This window comes from Geotrypetes seraphini, chromosome 5 (genome assembly GCF_902459505.1).
Source record: "Geotrypetes seraphini chromosome 5, aGeoSer1.1, whole genome shotgun sequence".
Lineage (NCBI taxonomy): Eukaryota > Metazoa > Chordata > Amphibia > Gymnophiona > Dermophiidae > Geotrypetes > Geotrypetes seraphini.
In genome coordinates this window covers 63,666,475-63,680,450 of record NC_047088.1, presented here as the reverse complement: position 1 = coordinate 63,680,450, position 13,976 = coordinate 63,666,475, and the positions used below count along the sequence as shown (strand labels likewise).

The 13,976-nt window shown below is 41.7% G+C and overlaps 1 protein-coding gene across 1 annotated transcript in view; it reads right to left on the bottom strand.

Annotated features, from left to right (window-relative positions):
• Positions 1–5,351: 5,351 nt before the first annotated feature.
• The window catches only part of BRCC3 (BRCA1/BRCA2-containing complex subunit 3), a 41,383-nt gene continuing 32,758 nt past the window's right edge, over positions 5,352–13,976 (bottom strand). The window contains exons 6-8 of the mRNA XM_033945451.1: positions 12,108–12,239; positions 11,452–11,495; positions 5,352–6,022 (exon numbers count right to left, since the gene is read on the bottom strand). Of these exons, the coding sequence (XP_033801342.1) occupies positions 5,871–6,022; positions 11,452–11,495; positions 12,108–12,239 (328 nt within the window). The 3' untranslated portion in view covers positions 5,352–5,870. The remainder of the gene's footprint in view (positions 6,023–11,451; positions 11,496–12,107; positions 12,240–13,976) is intronic.

The following is a 13,976-nucleotide window of genomic DNA, read 5'->3' as shown; positions in this document are numbered from 1 at the left end:
GCGGTGACTCCTAATGTGGAACCCTGCATCACGTAGGTAGAGTTTGGATTCCTCTTTCCCACATGCCCAGTCCCCAGTCTTGCAAGGTCCTCTTCCAATTTTTCACAATCCTGTTGTGATTTAACAACTTTAAAGCAAAGCTTTTGACATGGAGATGCTTAGGCGCTTGATAAATACACCGAATGCACCGAAGTGAAAAACTGCATTAAAAGCTGATTTAGTGGAAGGAGACAAAAGGTAGCGGAAAATGGAGTTTGCTCAGAGGATAAGGATGTTAGTGAAGTGCCACAGGAATCTGTCATTGGGCCGGCTCTATTTAATCTTTTTGAGTGATATTGTGGAAGAACGGTCTGGTAAAGTTTGTTTTTTTTGTGGATGATACCAAGCTCTGTAACAGGGTAGACAATGCAGAGTGTGTGGATAACATGAGGCGAGATCTGGTGAAGCTTAAAGAATGGTCTGGTAATTGGCAACAAAGATTTAATGCTAAAAAATGCAGGTTTATGCACTTGGGCTGCAAAAATCCAGAACAGTATAATATAGGAGACAAAGTACTTCTGTGAATGGAAGAAGAGCAGGACTTGGGGGTGAGTGTGTTTATCTCAGGGTGGGAAAACAGGTAGAAAAGGTGATGGTCAAAGCCAAGAAGATGCTTGGGTGCATAAGGAGAGGAACAGCCAGTAAGAAAAGGGAGGAGATAATGCCTTTGTATAAGTCTCTGGTGGGGCCCCATTTGGAATATTATATGCAATTTTGGAAACACCACCTTCAAAAAGATATAAATAAGATGAGTCAGTCCAGAGGGCTGCTACAAAATTGGTTAGTGGTCTTTGTCATAAATCACATGGGTACAGACTTAGAGACCTTAATATGTATACTCTGGAGGAGAAGGTGGTCTGTATAATCGCCGATGTTTGGCCTATCACGCATCACGTTTTGTGATGACGTCACGACGCCCAGTTCGTTTGATATTCGAACTGGGCGCGTCTCACAGTCCCAACTCCATTTTGAGAAGAGCCAGCGTTTGTAGGGATTGCAGGAAAGAAGGAGACACCTGAAGATGGCAGATATCCCCTGAAGTAGCCAGTTGAGGCGAAACAGAAAGTCTTTTCTGTCGGGATTAGGAGCGGATAGTCTCCCTGGAATTTTTCACCTCTTCAGATGAGTGTTTTTTTTCCCTTAAGTGCGGTTTTGTTGCATCTTGTGCCTCTGAAAATTCTTGCACAAATGAAATTGAGCTGTAGCCTTCATTACTAATCTAGTTAAGTTTGGGGTTCATATCAGTAAATTTCGACATTCGGACAGTTGCTTTATCTATATTGAAATTTTTAAAAAATAATTTGAAAAAAAGTGATCCTGAATGAATGAAAATTTTGTCTATATAATCGTAAACGGAGTTTTTTTATAAACCTGTGATGATGTGTTGAGGGCTGGGTACTTGTGTAGTCCCAACCTCCCACAATTGAGGTTTATTTTTCTCCGTATTCTTATTATTGTTAGGATTTTCTATATGTTTTCAGTGACGTCAATGCTTCTGTCGGATGCAGTTTGAATGAGCCTCTGCTATTAACTATATTTCACAATACGTATAAATTATACATACTCTGGAGGAGAGACAGGAGAGAGGGAATATGATGAGACATTTAAATATCTCTTTGGCATTAATGTACAGGCGAGTCTTTTCAAATGAAGGAAAACTCAGAAAGGAGAGGGTAAAGGATGATGTTAAGAGGTGATAGGCTCAGGAGTAATGTAAGAAAAATACTTATTTATAGAAAGGGTGGTAGATGCATGGAATAATCTCCGGAGGTGGTAGAAATGAAGACTATCTGAATTCAAGATGGGACAGGCATGTGAGATTTCTTTGGAAGATAGCAGATGTTGTGAATGGGCAGACTTGATAGGCCATTTGGCCTTTATCTGTCATCACGTTTCTATATTTCTGTCAACAAATTTAATTATCTCACTAGTTATCCCCATTGATAAATATGTTAAAAAGCAGCAGTCCCAGCAAAGAGCTCTGGAAAACTCCACTATTTACTCTTCTCCTCTGAGAATACTGACTATTTAACTCTACTCTCTGTTTTCTTTTAACCAGTTCTTAATCCATAATAGGACATTACCTCCTATCCCATATCAGTCTAATTTCCTCAGGCATCTTTCATGGGGTACTTTGTCAAATGTTTTTTTGAAAATCCAGAAACACAATAGTGCATATCCCCAAAGCAAGGTGAGCTCTTCCCACACAGCAGCATTGCCAGAACCCTGCCTCCTCCATCTGAGCCAAGCACTAAATGAGGGTCTTGAATGTTATAGTACTGCCAGGCAGGAGGCTTCTTTCCTCCAGAGGCCCTAAAAATATCACAGCTGTGTGGATATCATCAGAGTATGATCTGGATAATGGATAAATGAGCTTTATTTATTTATTTTTTTAAAAAAAGGGTGAATCATGCAGGTTTAGCAGCTGACATTTCTAAGATTCCAGAAACAATTTTTTATTTTTTTTTTTACAATGAGAGATAACAACTTTGGTCTCAGATGATAAATGTCTTTCAAAAAAGTATAGCCATTAAAAAAAATTAAAGGCTCCTTTTACAAAGGTGAGCTAGCGGTTTTAGCATGCGCTAGCCACTAACGCCTCCTTTTAAGCAGGCAGTAATTTTTCAGCTAGTGCACACTAATTTTGTGCGTGCGCTAAAAACGCTAGCGCACCTTAGTAAAAGGAGCCCTAAATGAGACAAACATAAATAAAATGTGAGCTCTCTTTTCTGAGCATGAAAGCACATATTAATATGAGTAATTCTTATTTCTCTTCCCAATATTGAGTCAATAAACTCCCAAAGAATCCCCAAGTCTTCTAATTATATTAAATTATTGGGGGGTGGATGTAAACAGTCTCTTGCACATCATACTAAAGAAAGGAAATGGGCTTAATAAAGGAACAGGGAATGAGTCAAAAATGTGGGAGCAGAAAGTTCAAGGGGGAATGAGGCATTTCCACTGCCTTCACTGAGCTGGGTTCTATGATTTCCTATATTAGCCAAGTGGCTTTACTGTTGCCCGAGGCAAGAACACTTGTATTCTGAGGAACATGCACAGGTAAATGGAATCTTTTCTTCTAGTGACAAGGGTGAAGATTTGTGGGTATAAAGGGAATGTCTGATGGCTTCTCCTAGTACACAGCACAAGTAAGCTGCCATAAAATTTCTAAATTACTCTTGAGCCAGCCCTAGTTTTTGAGAAAAATGGTGGGGACTGAATACCTCTACCTCCATGGGTATAATTCAGAAATATAGCCTTTAGAGAAACAGCTGCATTCTTCAGGTTCTCAGCAAAAAGAAATCACAAATCAATATAACCTGCTGTGAGAAGTCCCCAAATTGGGGGCCCCTTCCAAAGCTCCACAGAAAAGAGATTATCTGGGGATCTGATATTTGGGGCTAGATGCACTAAAGACTTCGATGGTCTAATGATCGTTAGTAAATTGGTTTGACTGGTTTAGCAACTGATCATATTTACCAGCTCACTGCGTGTTTTCTGCACAATCACTCATTTATTGATTGGGCCATTAATATTAAAATGCCATGCAAAGTAGCATGATCAAACATCGGTTTGCCATGCACAAAAAAATAGTGATCACCAGTATTGATCCAAAAAAACCCAACAGGCTTACATATCTTACCGACTGTTCAGTCCTGAAAATAATAGTATTTATAACATTTATACCATAAATACAATTTTCATAATGCAGTAGGGATATATACATGTGTTATATGTATGTTGTGAGCATGTGTGTTGAAGGTGTGTGTTATGCACACCCATTAATAGCGTAAAATATAAAATCAGAGGGCTGCGAAAATATGGGTGCTGAGAGAAAGCGAAAATGTTCGTCCTTCATGATAAAAATATGGAGCTGGGCCAGAAACTTGATATAGTACCACCCTCATTTGTGCCCCGCATTTGCATAGTCTGCTGCTACCTCTCCGCCCCCCTCCATATGGCATCAAGGGATTGCCCTCGCTGTACTATTTAAAATCGCATGAAATACCAGCATTTGTTAACTGCATGTGCTTTGTGCTCCAACAGTCAACATTATGGATGGCGGATGTAGGCTCTGCTTTATGCAGGCTGCCCTTTCCCTGGGATAAAGAGGAAATTATGGCGCCTATGACTGATGTAATAAATCAGGTGCATGTGTACATTATCACTGTACCAACTGGACTATTCTGAGCATGTGTGAGTTGCTCTCACAGCGATTGATTGAACAGGAATTACAGCGAACCTTTGCATAAATCATTTGCATGCAAATAAAAATATCAGCCCACAGCAACTCACAGTCTTACCAACCATGTTTAGTGCATCTAGCCTTTGGACTGTCCATATGCACTCTTTAATCTCAAGCGACTTCCTCGTTTGCAGTATTAATAGTTACAGTGACATTACAGCTCACAATTTGAGAAATCCCATCAAAGATAAGCCTCCCACTGCTAGCAAAAAGAATATGGAAGTGTCAGAACCCATCAGCAGAGAAACTGCATGTCTTTAAAAAGACCGATATCCTACTGCTCCATTTGGAGAATTGGAGGTTACATGAAATTACATATGATACTGAGGAGCTCTGTTTTCTTTTTCCCTCTTTTTTAAGGTTAAAAACTGTTGTTAAGTCCCAGGCTTGTAAAGCTCTGGTCTTTTAAAGGTTCATAGTCTAAAGCGCACGAGGACAAAGGTGCGCCGACAACCGAGCGCTGACAACTGAGCGCAGGACTTCATCGTGCCGAAGAAAACCTGTATTTTAAAGGGCTTCGACAGGGTGTGTTGGTGGGGAACCCCCCCACTTTACTTAATAGAGATCGCGCTGGCGTTGTGGAGGGTTGTAACCCCCCTCATTATACTGGAAACTTAACTTTTTCCCTGTATTTTAGGGGAAAAAGTTAAGTTTTCAGTATAATGTGGGGGGTTACAACCCCCCAAACCCCCCACAACACCAGCGTGATCTCTATTAAGTAGAGTGGGGGGGGGGGTGTTCCCCCCACACACCCCCATCAGAGCCCTTTAAAATACGGGTTTTCTTCGGCACGATTAAGCCCTTGACTCAGTTGTCCGCACTCAGTTGTCAGCGCGCCTTTGTCCTCGCGTGCTTTTGACCCGTCACCCTTTTAAAAGGTGTGAAACAGAGTAGGGAAGCCTTCTAGGCCACTTTAGAGATAGTTAACAGACTTTACAGTAGATATCATATAAACAACGGGATGGTTGGATAGGCTGGAGTGAGCTTGGACGGCAACTTCAGCATTTGGAACCTAGGACAATACCAGACTTTACAGTCTATGGCCCAGAAATATCAAAGAGACAAGTTAATTTAATCATGTATTTTTAATGTGTATAACTTATGGGCTGGTCTTTATCTGCCGTCATTTACTATGTATGTTACTATGTAACATATAAAAAGGAGGCAGAGTGGGCTGGCTCAGCATGAGAAGATCACAGCCCCAATATGGTCAACTGAGACCAAGAGTTGTTGCTGCTTGCAATTCACAGGTCATCAGCAAGGCACTGCGGTTCTATCACACCTGACATCACCGCTTGGAGAAATGCAGTACTAGCTTAAGGGCTATCTTTTCTAGTCTTATCTATCACCATCTTTTCCTTAACTCCTTAAACCAGTATTTGGCCTATGACCTACTCTTCCTGTCTTGAGAAAAGCAGCATTTGTCTATTTGGTAGAACAGATCCAAGTTGGAAGTCAATGTACAGAGACTGCCAGAGCACCCAGCTCAGACTAGGTGGCACACCCTCCCACCAAGAAGTGCCTCTCAACATGCTGCATGGCTATAATTCATAGGGCTTTCATCATTCTTCTCCTGCAGTCATGTTCATTCCAAAGCTGCCAGTTCCTGCAGGAGCTGCTCCTTCTCCTGCTGCAGTTCCTGCACACGCTGTTTGTTTTGTTCTAGTCTGTCCTCCAGCCACTGCAAGAGGGGACCACTGATAGCAGACATTTGGCTACACAGATTCTTCGTAAACACTGCAAAATCCAAAAAAGCAACATGATGAAAATTCACACAACACAAATTAAACATTTATCTGTTTCCTGCAGAAAATCTGGCTCATAGTCATTCGCGCGCGAGACTTCAGCACGCCGATATTGCAGCTCAGACAATTTGGTGCAAGACCGCAGTGCGCTGCCTAAAAAGTTACTTTTAAAGAGCTCCGACACGGGGTGTGAGTGGGGAACCCCCTCCAGTTTACTTCATACTCTTCGTGCTGCCGTGGGGGAGGGGGGTTGGAACCCTCCATTATAGAGTAAACTTAACTTTTTCCTGATTTTTTAGGGAAAAGTTAAGTTTTCTCTATAATGTGGGGGGGTTGCACCCCAAATTCTCTGCACTACAATGTCGGCACGCTGAAGTCTCACGCGCTTTTGTCCCGTAACTGAAAAGCTAGAACTTCACAAGCCAGCACTGAAGAATAATTATTACCAAACCTGCACATAGTACCTGAAAATGTCTGCCATCAAAAATGTTGAATCTGGAAAATGAGGCATTAGGAAAGTTTGCCAACTTTAACTTGTGTCAGTTTAAACTGTTCCCCCTCATTTTGTTTTGGTTCCACATATTCAAGAACTAGAAAGCATGAAGCAGAGTGAAGCGTGGGACTATCATTCACTTTTTCTGCTGAAATCCACCCCACACATTATCTGTGCTTGACCGTACCAATACAAAATTTCCCCCTCCTCTGTGCCATCAGCCTGGGAGAAAAAATCCAGTCACTAAAATCCCCTTCCTCCCCCCCTTCTAAAACAAACAAACAAACAAACAAAATAAGCTGACCCCACCCACCATATGGTATGATTAGGTACTTACCTCAATAATCTTTCCAGAAGAAGGACATATGAGTCCTGAGAATAGGTAATATCTCTCTACTTGTGAGTTGATTGCAGAAGGATGAAATTTACATTCTTCAGTTTCACCTCCTTCTCCAATGCGGTAGTGCCCCCTTCAGTCTGTACCAAAGCAATTGAACAGCACTAAAACAGAGAAATAAGGAGAGGGAATGTAAACAACATAGGTAGAACGAACAGCAACCACCCATCAAAATGCAATCTTAACATTGTACTTAAGGAGCTCACAGAGTCTCACTACCTGCTTTCTTCTCTTTCACATCTGATTGGCAGGGGAAAATCTCCAACTCTGGACAACACGTGTTTGTCCAAACAGTAGGCGGGTGAACTCCAGACTGACAGGGCGGGGTGTTGAGACTCATATATCTTTCTTCCATAAAGAAGATTATCAAAGTACCTACCTAATCTTCCATTCTGGTGCGAAGGACATACGAGTCTTGACAACAGGCGCTTATCAAAGCAGTCTCCTGAGTCTAGGGTGGGACAGATGAGCCTGCCCTTAATACACAGGACCCAAAAGCGGAATAATTTCTCACTGCCACATTCACCCTATAAACCTTTGTAAATGTATGAAGGGTGGAACATGTAGCTGCTCTACAAATCTCTTCAGGAGGAATAGCCCTGGTCACCACCCATGAAGACACCACACTTCTGGTGGAATGTGTTCTCAAGGCAAAATGTGGCTGTTTTCAACAGCCAATGTACGCCAATACAATGGCCACACAAATCCACCTGTAGATGGTTGCCTTAAATGCAGGCCTGCCTAATCTCGCCATATTGGTTAATACAAAAAGATGATCTGAAAAAGGAAAGTCATTAGTTACTTCCAAGTATCATAGAAGACCTCTCCATACATCTAGCAAGTTCAACTCTCTGTCCCTCCTCTTGGAACCAATGATTTGGAAGGCGGGCAACTTGACTTCTTGATCGACATGGAAAGATAACACTACCTTTGGCAAAAATGAAGGGATCATATGGAGAGAAACTCTCACTTCTGTAAACCTGAGGAACAGTTCCCTGCATGAAAGTACCTGCATCTCTGAGACTCTACTCGCCAAGGCAATGGTTACCAGAAAAACTGTTTTCACTATTAGATTCAGCAGCGACACCTCCTGCAAAGGCTCAAAAGGTACCTTGCTGAGGCCACTCAGGACACTGTTAAGGTTCCATATGGGAAATGGTTGTCTTACAGGAGGTCTCAACCTGAGCAACTCTTTAAAAAATCTGACTATATCCAGATGCAAGGCCACAGAACCCTTTTCCATTTAGGTTCTGAAACTCTAGAAACCCGCAACTTTCACTGAGGGATCCTACTGCCAGCCCCTTTTTTTACACCAGCCTGCATAAAAGCCAAAAACAGATACCATAGCTCTCCAAGGATCTACCTGATCATTCATGCACCACTGTTGAAACAACCTCCAGGTTTTAGCATAAGCCGCAACTGTTGCTAATCTCTTTGCTTAAAGGACGGTAGCAATAACCATCTCCAAATAGCCTTTCCGCACTAGGGTTGCATGCTCAACAGCTACCAGTGCACACGGATCTCTAACAGAACTGGACTCTTGAGACAAGAGATCTGTGTGCACTGGTAGCCTGAGGCCTTTGTCTTGCTGCAGGTGCACCAAGTCCCCATACCACATCTGACACGGCCAATTCGGCGCCACTATGATCACTTGTCCAGGATGGTTCACTATCCGATGGATGACTCAACCTATCATGAGCTGTTGCAGAGAATGATCCAGAGGACTAGGCATGTCTAGGGTTACTTCACCTTTGTCTGGATTCCTGCAATGCTCTCCGAGTGGAGAATCTTCCTGTGTACTGACGAAAGCACCTGGAGTCACGAAATATTCTGAGTAGACCCTCGAATTCTGAAGTCTACTGTCTGGAAGTGTCTTCGGATGATGATCAGATACACTGACCATAAGATTGTCCAAACCCTTTCCAAAAGGCATTTGCCCCATAAAGGGGAGTCTGCTTAAGGTAGCTTTTGAGGCCAAATCTCCCACCCATTGATGATCTAAAGGATTCTGCAGAGATGAAATAGGCTGAGACTTTACTCAAGACTCTAATAATGTCATACAGGGCATCCACCACATAGTCAATCCCTGCCATGACTAGTTGAGGGCACAGCCTGTCGCCCATGCCTGTGGTACGACAGATTCTGGTATGACAGGCACATGCCACAAAAGAGGCTACTGAGGCCACCTTAAATCCCAAGGCTACGTCTTCAAACTGACGTTTGAAGACTACATCCACTCTGCGGTCCTGACTATATTCCCCTCACTAGGGAGGGAAGTCCACTTGGGATCCTGAGCTCCAAACGAATCCACCTTAGACTGGACAAATAACTGCTGAAATTCCAGATCCATGTGATATAGCCTTGTCATTGTCTTAGCTCTCCTTAAGGAGTCCTCCAGTGGCCCCAATGCTCTGTGACTAGGGCAGTCAGATCCGGATGAAATGGGGAAAAAAATGAAGTCTGCACCTGGGAAGCACTCATAAATTGATCATTGTGCCATCGCTGTCTGCAGCGATTCTGGGATAAGCGCCAGCAACGCTGTCACTTTAAATAGGCAGTATACTGTTGGGTATACCCCTTGCTCAAGGGGGACTAGCCTCCAGTCTCTGTTTGTGACCCTGAATCCCCCCCCCCCCCCCAGAAAGGACGATTCACTCTGGGACAGTAATGGCACAGAATCAGTTTCAGCTTAAGCAAGTGCACTTGGAGAAGACACGTCTCCTTCCACAGAGAGCATCACCCCCTCAACTGCTGTGAAATACCTCCAACAGTTTAAGTAAGCTTTCCACAATAAACTGACAAAGTCCAGGGTAAATCTCTGACTAGGGACCCCTGGGTCACCCTCAACTTTGCTGGTTCCTGGGCTCCAGTGTCCATGCACCTGGGCTTTGTCCATTCTCCATTCTAAGGCTCCAGAGGTGTTATTTTTCCTGAACAAGGGGACCTCTGTGATTCTCCAGCCTTAAGAGTGTCAGATGGGACTAAGTTGAGGCTCCCACCCCTACCTCACATGCTGAAAGCACATAGCACAAGGTCAGTATTCAGTCAGCCATCCCTCACAAATCTGGCATGATATAGGGGTATCTCCACTGAAGGAGTCCATCCCAAGTGTTTTTAATCCAAACTGAGAGGTTTTGAAGCAGATTGAAGACTTTATTCAAAATTGGGAAAATCCAAGATGGCTACGGTAGCAGCACGGTCATGCTAAAAACGGCCTGGTGAACCCCTCTAAAGGATCAAAAAATTCTGGGAAGGGGTTTATGGAGGTGGGAGACCCTAGCTACAGCCCCAGCAACCCTTAAAACAGCAACATTAGATTCCCCCCCACCCCCCACCCCCGATTTTTCCATAGACATCAATAGGCAGTATCACTGTCTGTTTGTGCTGGGTTAGCCTGCTGCAGTTGTCATAGAAGCTGGGAATGGAGAAGACACTGTCTCTTGCTTAGCAAACCAGTCCACGTGCTGGGATCTTTGAGCTGCCAGTCAGATCAAAGTCTGACAGACCTTAACCCCCCACGGACCTTAACCCCCCACACATGAGCAAGGGAAAGTTAGTTATGCAGCTGGCACCCATTAAGCCCTGCTGGCCAAAAAGCCTGCGCTCAAAAGCCTAATAAATCAGAATGCAAGCTAGCTTCAAGGGACATGGATCCTGTGCTCAACAAGATCAAATGCAGGCCAGACAGACAAGAATCCTGAGGGTTACCTTGCCAGCTGCAGACGTCTATCCCAAGTCTGTATCTTCTCCCAGGCAGAGTTGCCCCAGGGTCATAGAGGACCTCTCTAGTACTGAAAGTCTCAAACTTGATTTTTTTTAAAAAAAACCAAAATTAAAAAATAAAGCCGATCAGAATCATACCTTCTCAACTCGCTTTCAGAAGGAAAACCTGAAGAGGGCACTATAGCACAGGAGAAGGAAGAGGAACTGAAGAAAGTAAATTTTATTCTTCTGCAATCAACTTGCAAGTAGAGGGATATTATTTATTGCCAGGACTCATATGTGCTTTGTACCAGAAACATACAAAAAAAAAAAAAAAAAATCAAAGTCAAAGTCAAACAAATTGTGTGTGTGTGTGGGGAGGGGGGAGGGGTGAGGGAAGCACAGAATTTTAGAAGACAATTTGCAGAAGAAAATGCATTCTCAATTAGATCACAAAAACTGGATCTGTTCCATATTAACATATCACACTGGGAAAACAAACTTGCAAGGCTATGCTACAAAATAGAGGACTACACATTTGCTTATTTTGCTGCATCCAAAGAGTTTCAGAAGGCATCTCCTTTCTTATCAAAGAGAACAATTAAGACAAAACACAGCAATGGATTTGTGGAAAGATAAATATTATGTTAATTAGGAAAATAGCTGTGTGTCCTTGGTTAATGGCTGCTTAGTTTCCATTTTGTCAAAACCAGTCAACTACTTCTGTTTTTACTGGGGCTAAGCTAGAATTGTCCTAAAGGAGAAAGGCCAGTTCCATCTCACACTCATTCAGCATCTGCCACCCATCCTTTCTGCAGACAAGTCTTACCTGAGCCATTATGAATTTTGGTTATTGAGTCCAGGTGAGTAAGGCTGGAAAAGAAACCAGAATAGTCACTCGGACAAGAAATAGCAAACCACCTACGCAAATGTGAGCCAAACATGTAATCTATGCTGAATATTTTCAAAACAAAAGAGTCTACATTTTAATTACTTATTTTCTCTTCCCTCCATGCTCTATTAGAAAGCTATTGATGTTTTCCTCTTCATGGATTAATGCAAAAACAGACTATGAGTAAACAATCACACTAATATGGGGTTTGCTAAAAATGGTTTAATTAGATGAAATGGCAGGATTCTTTCATAACCAAAATTACTGTAGTGTAATGACCAGGAATCAAAATTCATAGTGCTCCTCAAGTAAGTTTGCTGCTCAAAAATAAGATGCCATTTTCAACACTGGAAATTTGTCACTTTTATTAATTGTTCAAAATAAAAATAAAGAACCAGAGGATGAAGTAGATTTGATGTTAAGTGAAAATGCTACATCTCCTGGAAATCCTCAAATTTACAAAATCAACCAAAAAAACTCAAAACAAACAACAACCCCTAAGATGAATTTTACTAAATCGTTCCCTAGTTCAGATTCAGATCACCTCTTCTAAATTATGGGTTTGCATGGGATCTATTTGTCACTATCCTTACCTGTGGATTCTTCTATATGCATCTTGTTCTTCCTGGCACAAGATCTTGGGCAGTTCCACAGCTGATTCTAGACACACTTTCCCAATGGTGTCATGGGGCACTACATGAATAGGGATCTCAATTCTCTCAAACCTGGTAATCACATTGGATTCTATTAAGAATAGTATTAACAGGGAGAAAAATGTTGCAGGTGTCATTACATATGGTGTATATGTGTATTCCATAACTTGTAATTTTAAGGGAAATCTTAAAAAAATCCCCAAAACCTCCCTTTAAGAAGCCACAAAATTAATTTTGGTAGAACATAAATAAAATCTAGAATAAAACATAGCACACAAAGCCAGCAGGCCACGAAGACTTAAGGCTCATTTTACGAGGCTGCATTAGGGCATTTACACGCAGAATAGCGTGCGCTACATTCTATCTAGTTTTCTACTTCCAGCATTGAGCTGGCATTAGTTCTAGCCGCATAGCGCATGGTGTAGCGCACAGTAATATCCTGCGTGCGCTAAAAACGCTAGCACACCTTAGTAAAAGGAGCCCTTATATAATTTCCAAGTTTATTTAAAACTTGATATACCGCCTTATCAATAGTTTCAAGGTGGTTATACAATAAAATCAGGGGGAGGACAAATAATAACAAAGTCATCATCAATTAAGACAGTGGACAAATAAGACAAAAGGACATAATGAAATGAATGGATACATGTCTATCATACTGAAAAAGATCTACTAACTTAGGGGCTCTTTTACTAAACTATGGTAGGCACTAATGCACACCTGAATAATTGGAGGAATAACATAATAGTGCAGTGACGTAAGAACCAGGGGAACTGGGTTCAATCCCCACTCAGCTTCTTGTGAACCTGGGTAAGTCACTAAACCCTCCACTGCTTCAGGTACAAAAAAAAGTCTTATACTGTGAGCCTACTAAGAACACAAAGTACCTGTATATAATTAGTGTAAAAACCACTTTGTTATACCACAGAAATCCTTCTGCCCCTCTTCAGGATAGGGACTCATAATACCTAATGAAGGAAAAATAGCATAAGGCTGGATATGCTAAAGCATTTTGCCATCTGTGTGTGCTTTTGGAGGGGGCGTATCAGGGGCATGCACTAATCAGCTAGTGCACAAACCTTAGTGCATCCAGAATGCAACAGCCCTTAGCACCCCCTAAATAGGAAATAAAAAAATCTAGTGCAGAGTAGATGAAAAGACATCTCAATTTGCTTGCAGAGTTAAAACTGAAGACAGGGGGTGCTGCCCAGAGAAACAAGGGGGGCGGAGAGAAGAAAATGTTTGATGTATTCTGCAAGCAACTCACAAGTTGGGGTGCTTAAACCATCTGTACAGAATAGTATACTGTTTGCACATGAACATCTATTTATAATACATCAAAAGAAAGGTCTGTTGTGATGTCTGCCCATCCTACTATCCTCAGACATAATCACTTGGTCACAAAATTGCTTTATTTAACCCAGTTTATTTAAACAGGGTGATTAAAAATCAATTTTTTTAATCAAATTTTTTTAAAAATTTAAATCGGATTTTTTCAATAAAATGCTTTTGTGTGGAAAAATTCTATCTAGTTTTCTACTTCCGATACATTACAGTCCAAAAATTATTCATCATGAAATAAGGATTAGTTTTTAATTACGTAGCATGAGGCTGTATATTCATGCAATGTTTAAATTTTTTTGGTAAATGAATTTCATTCTAGAACATATCACAGATGCTTGGTTTTGCATTTCTCAAAACTGTGAATTTGTGTCTGCAGAGATAACATGATTTTTTCTTCACAGTAACAATGTTATAAAATATACAGAGTTGAAGACTTTAGCTCTATTGTTCCTTTCCAAATCGATG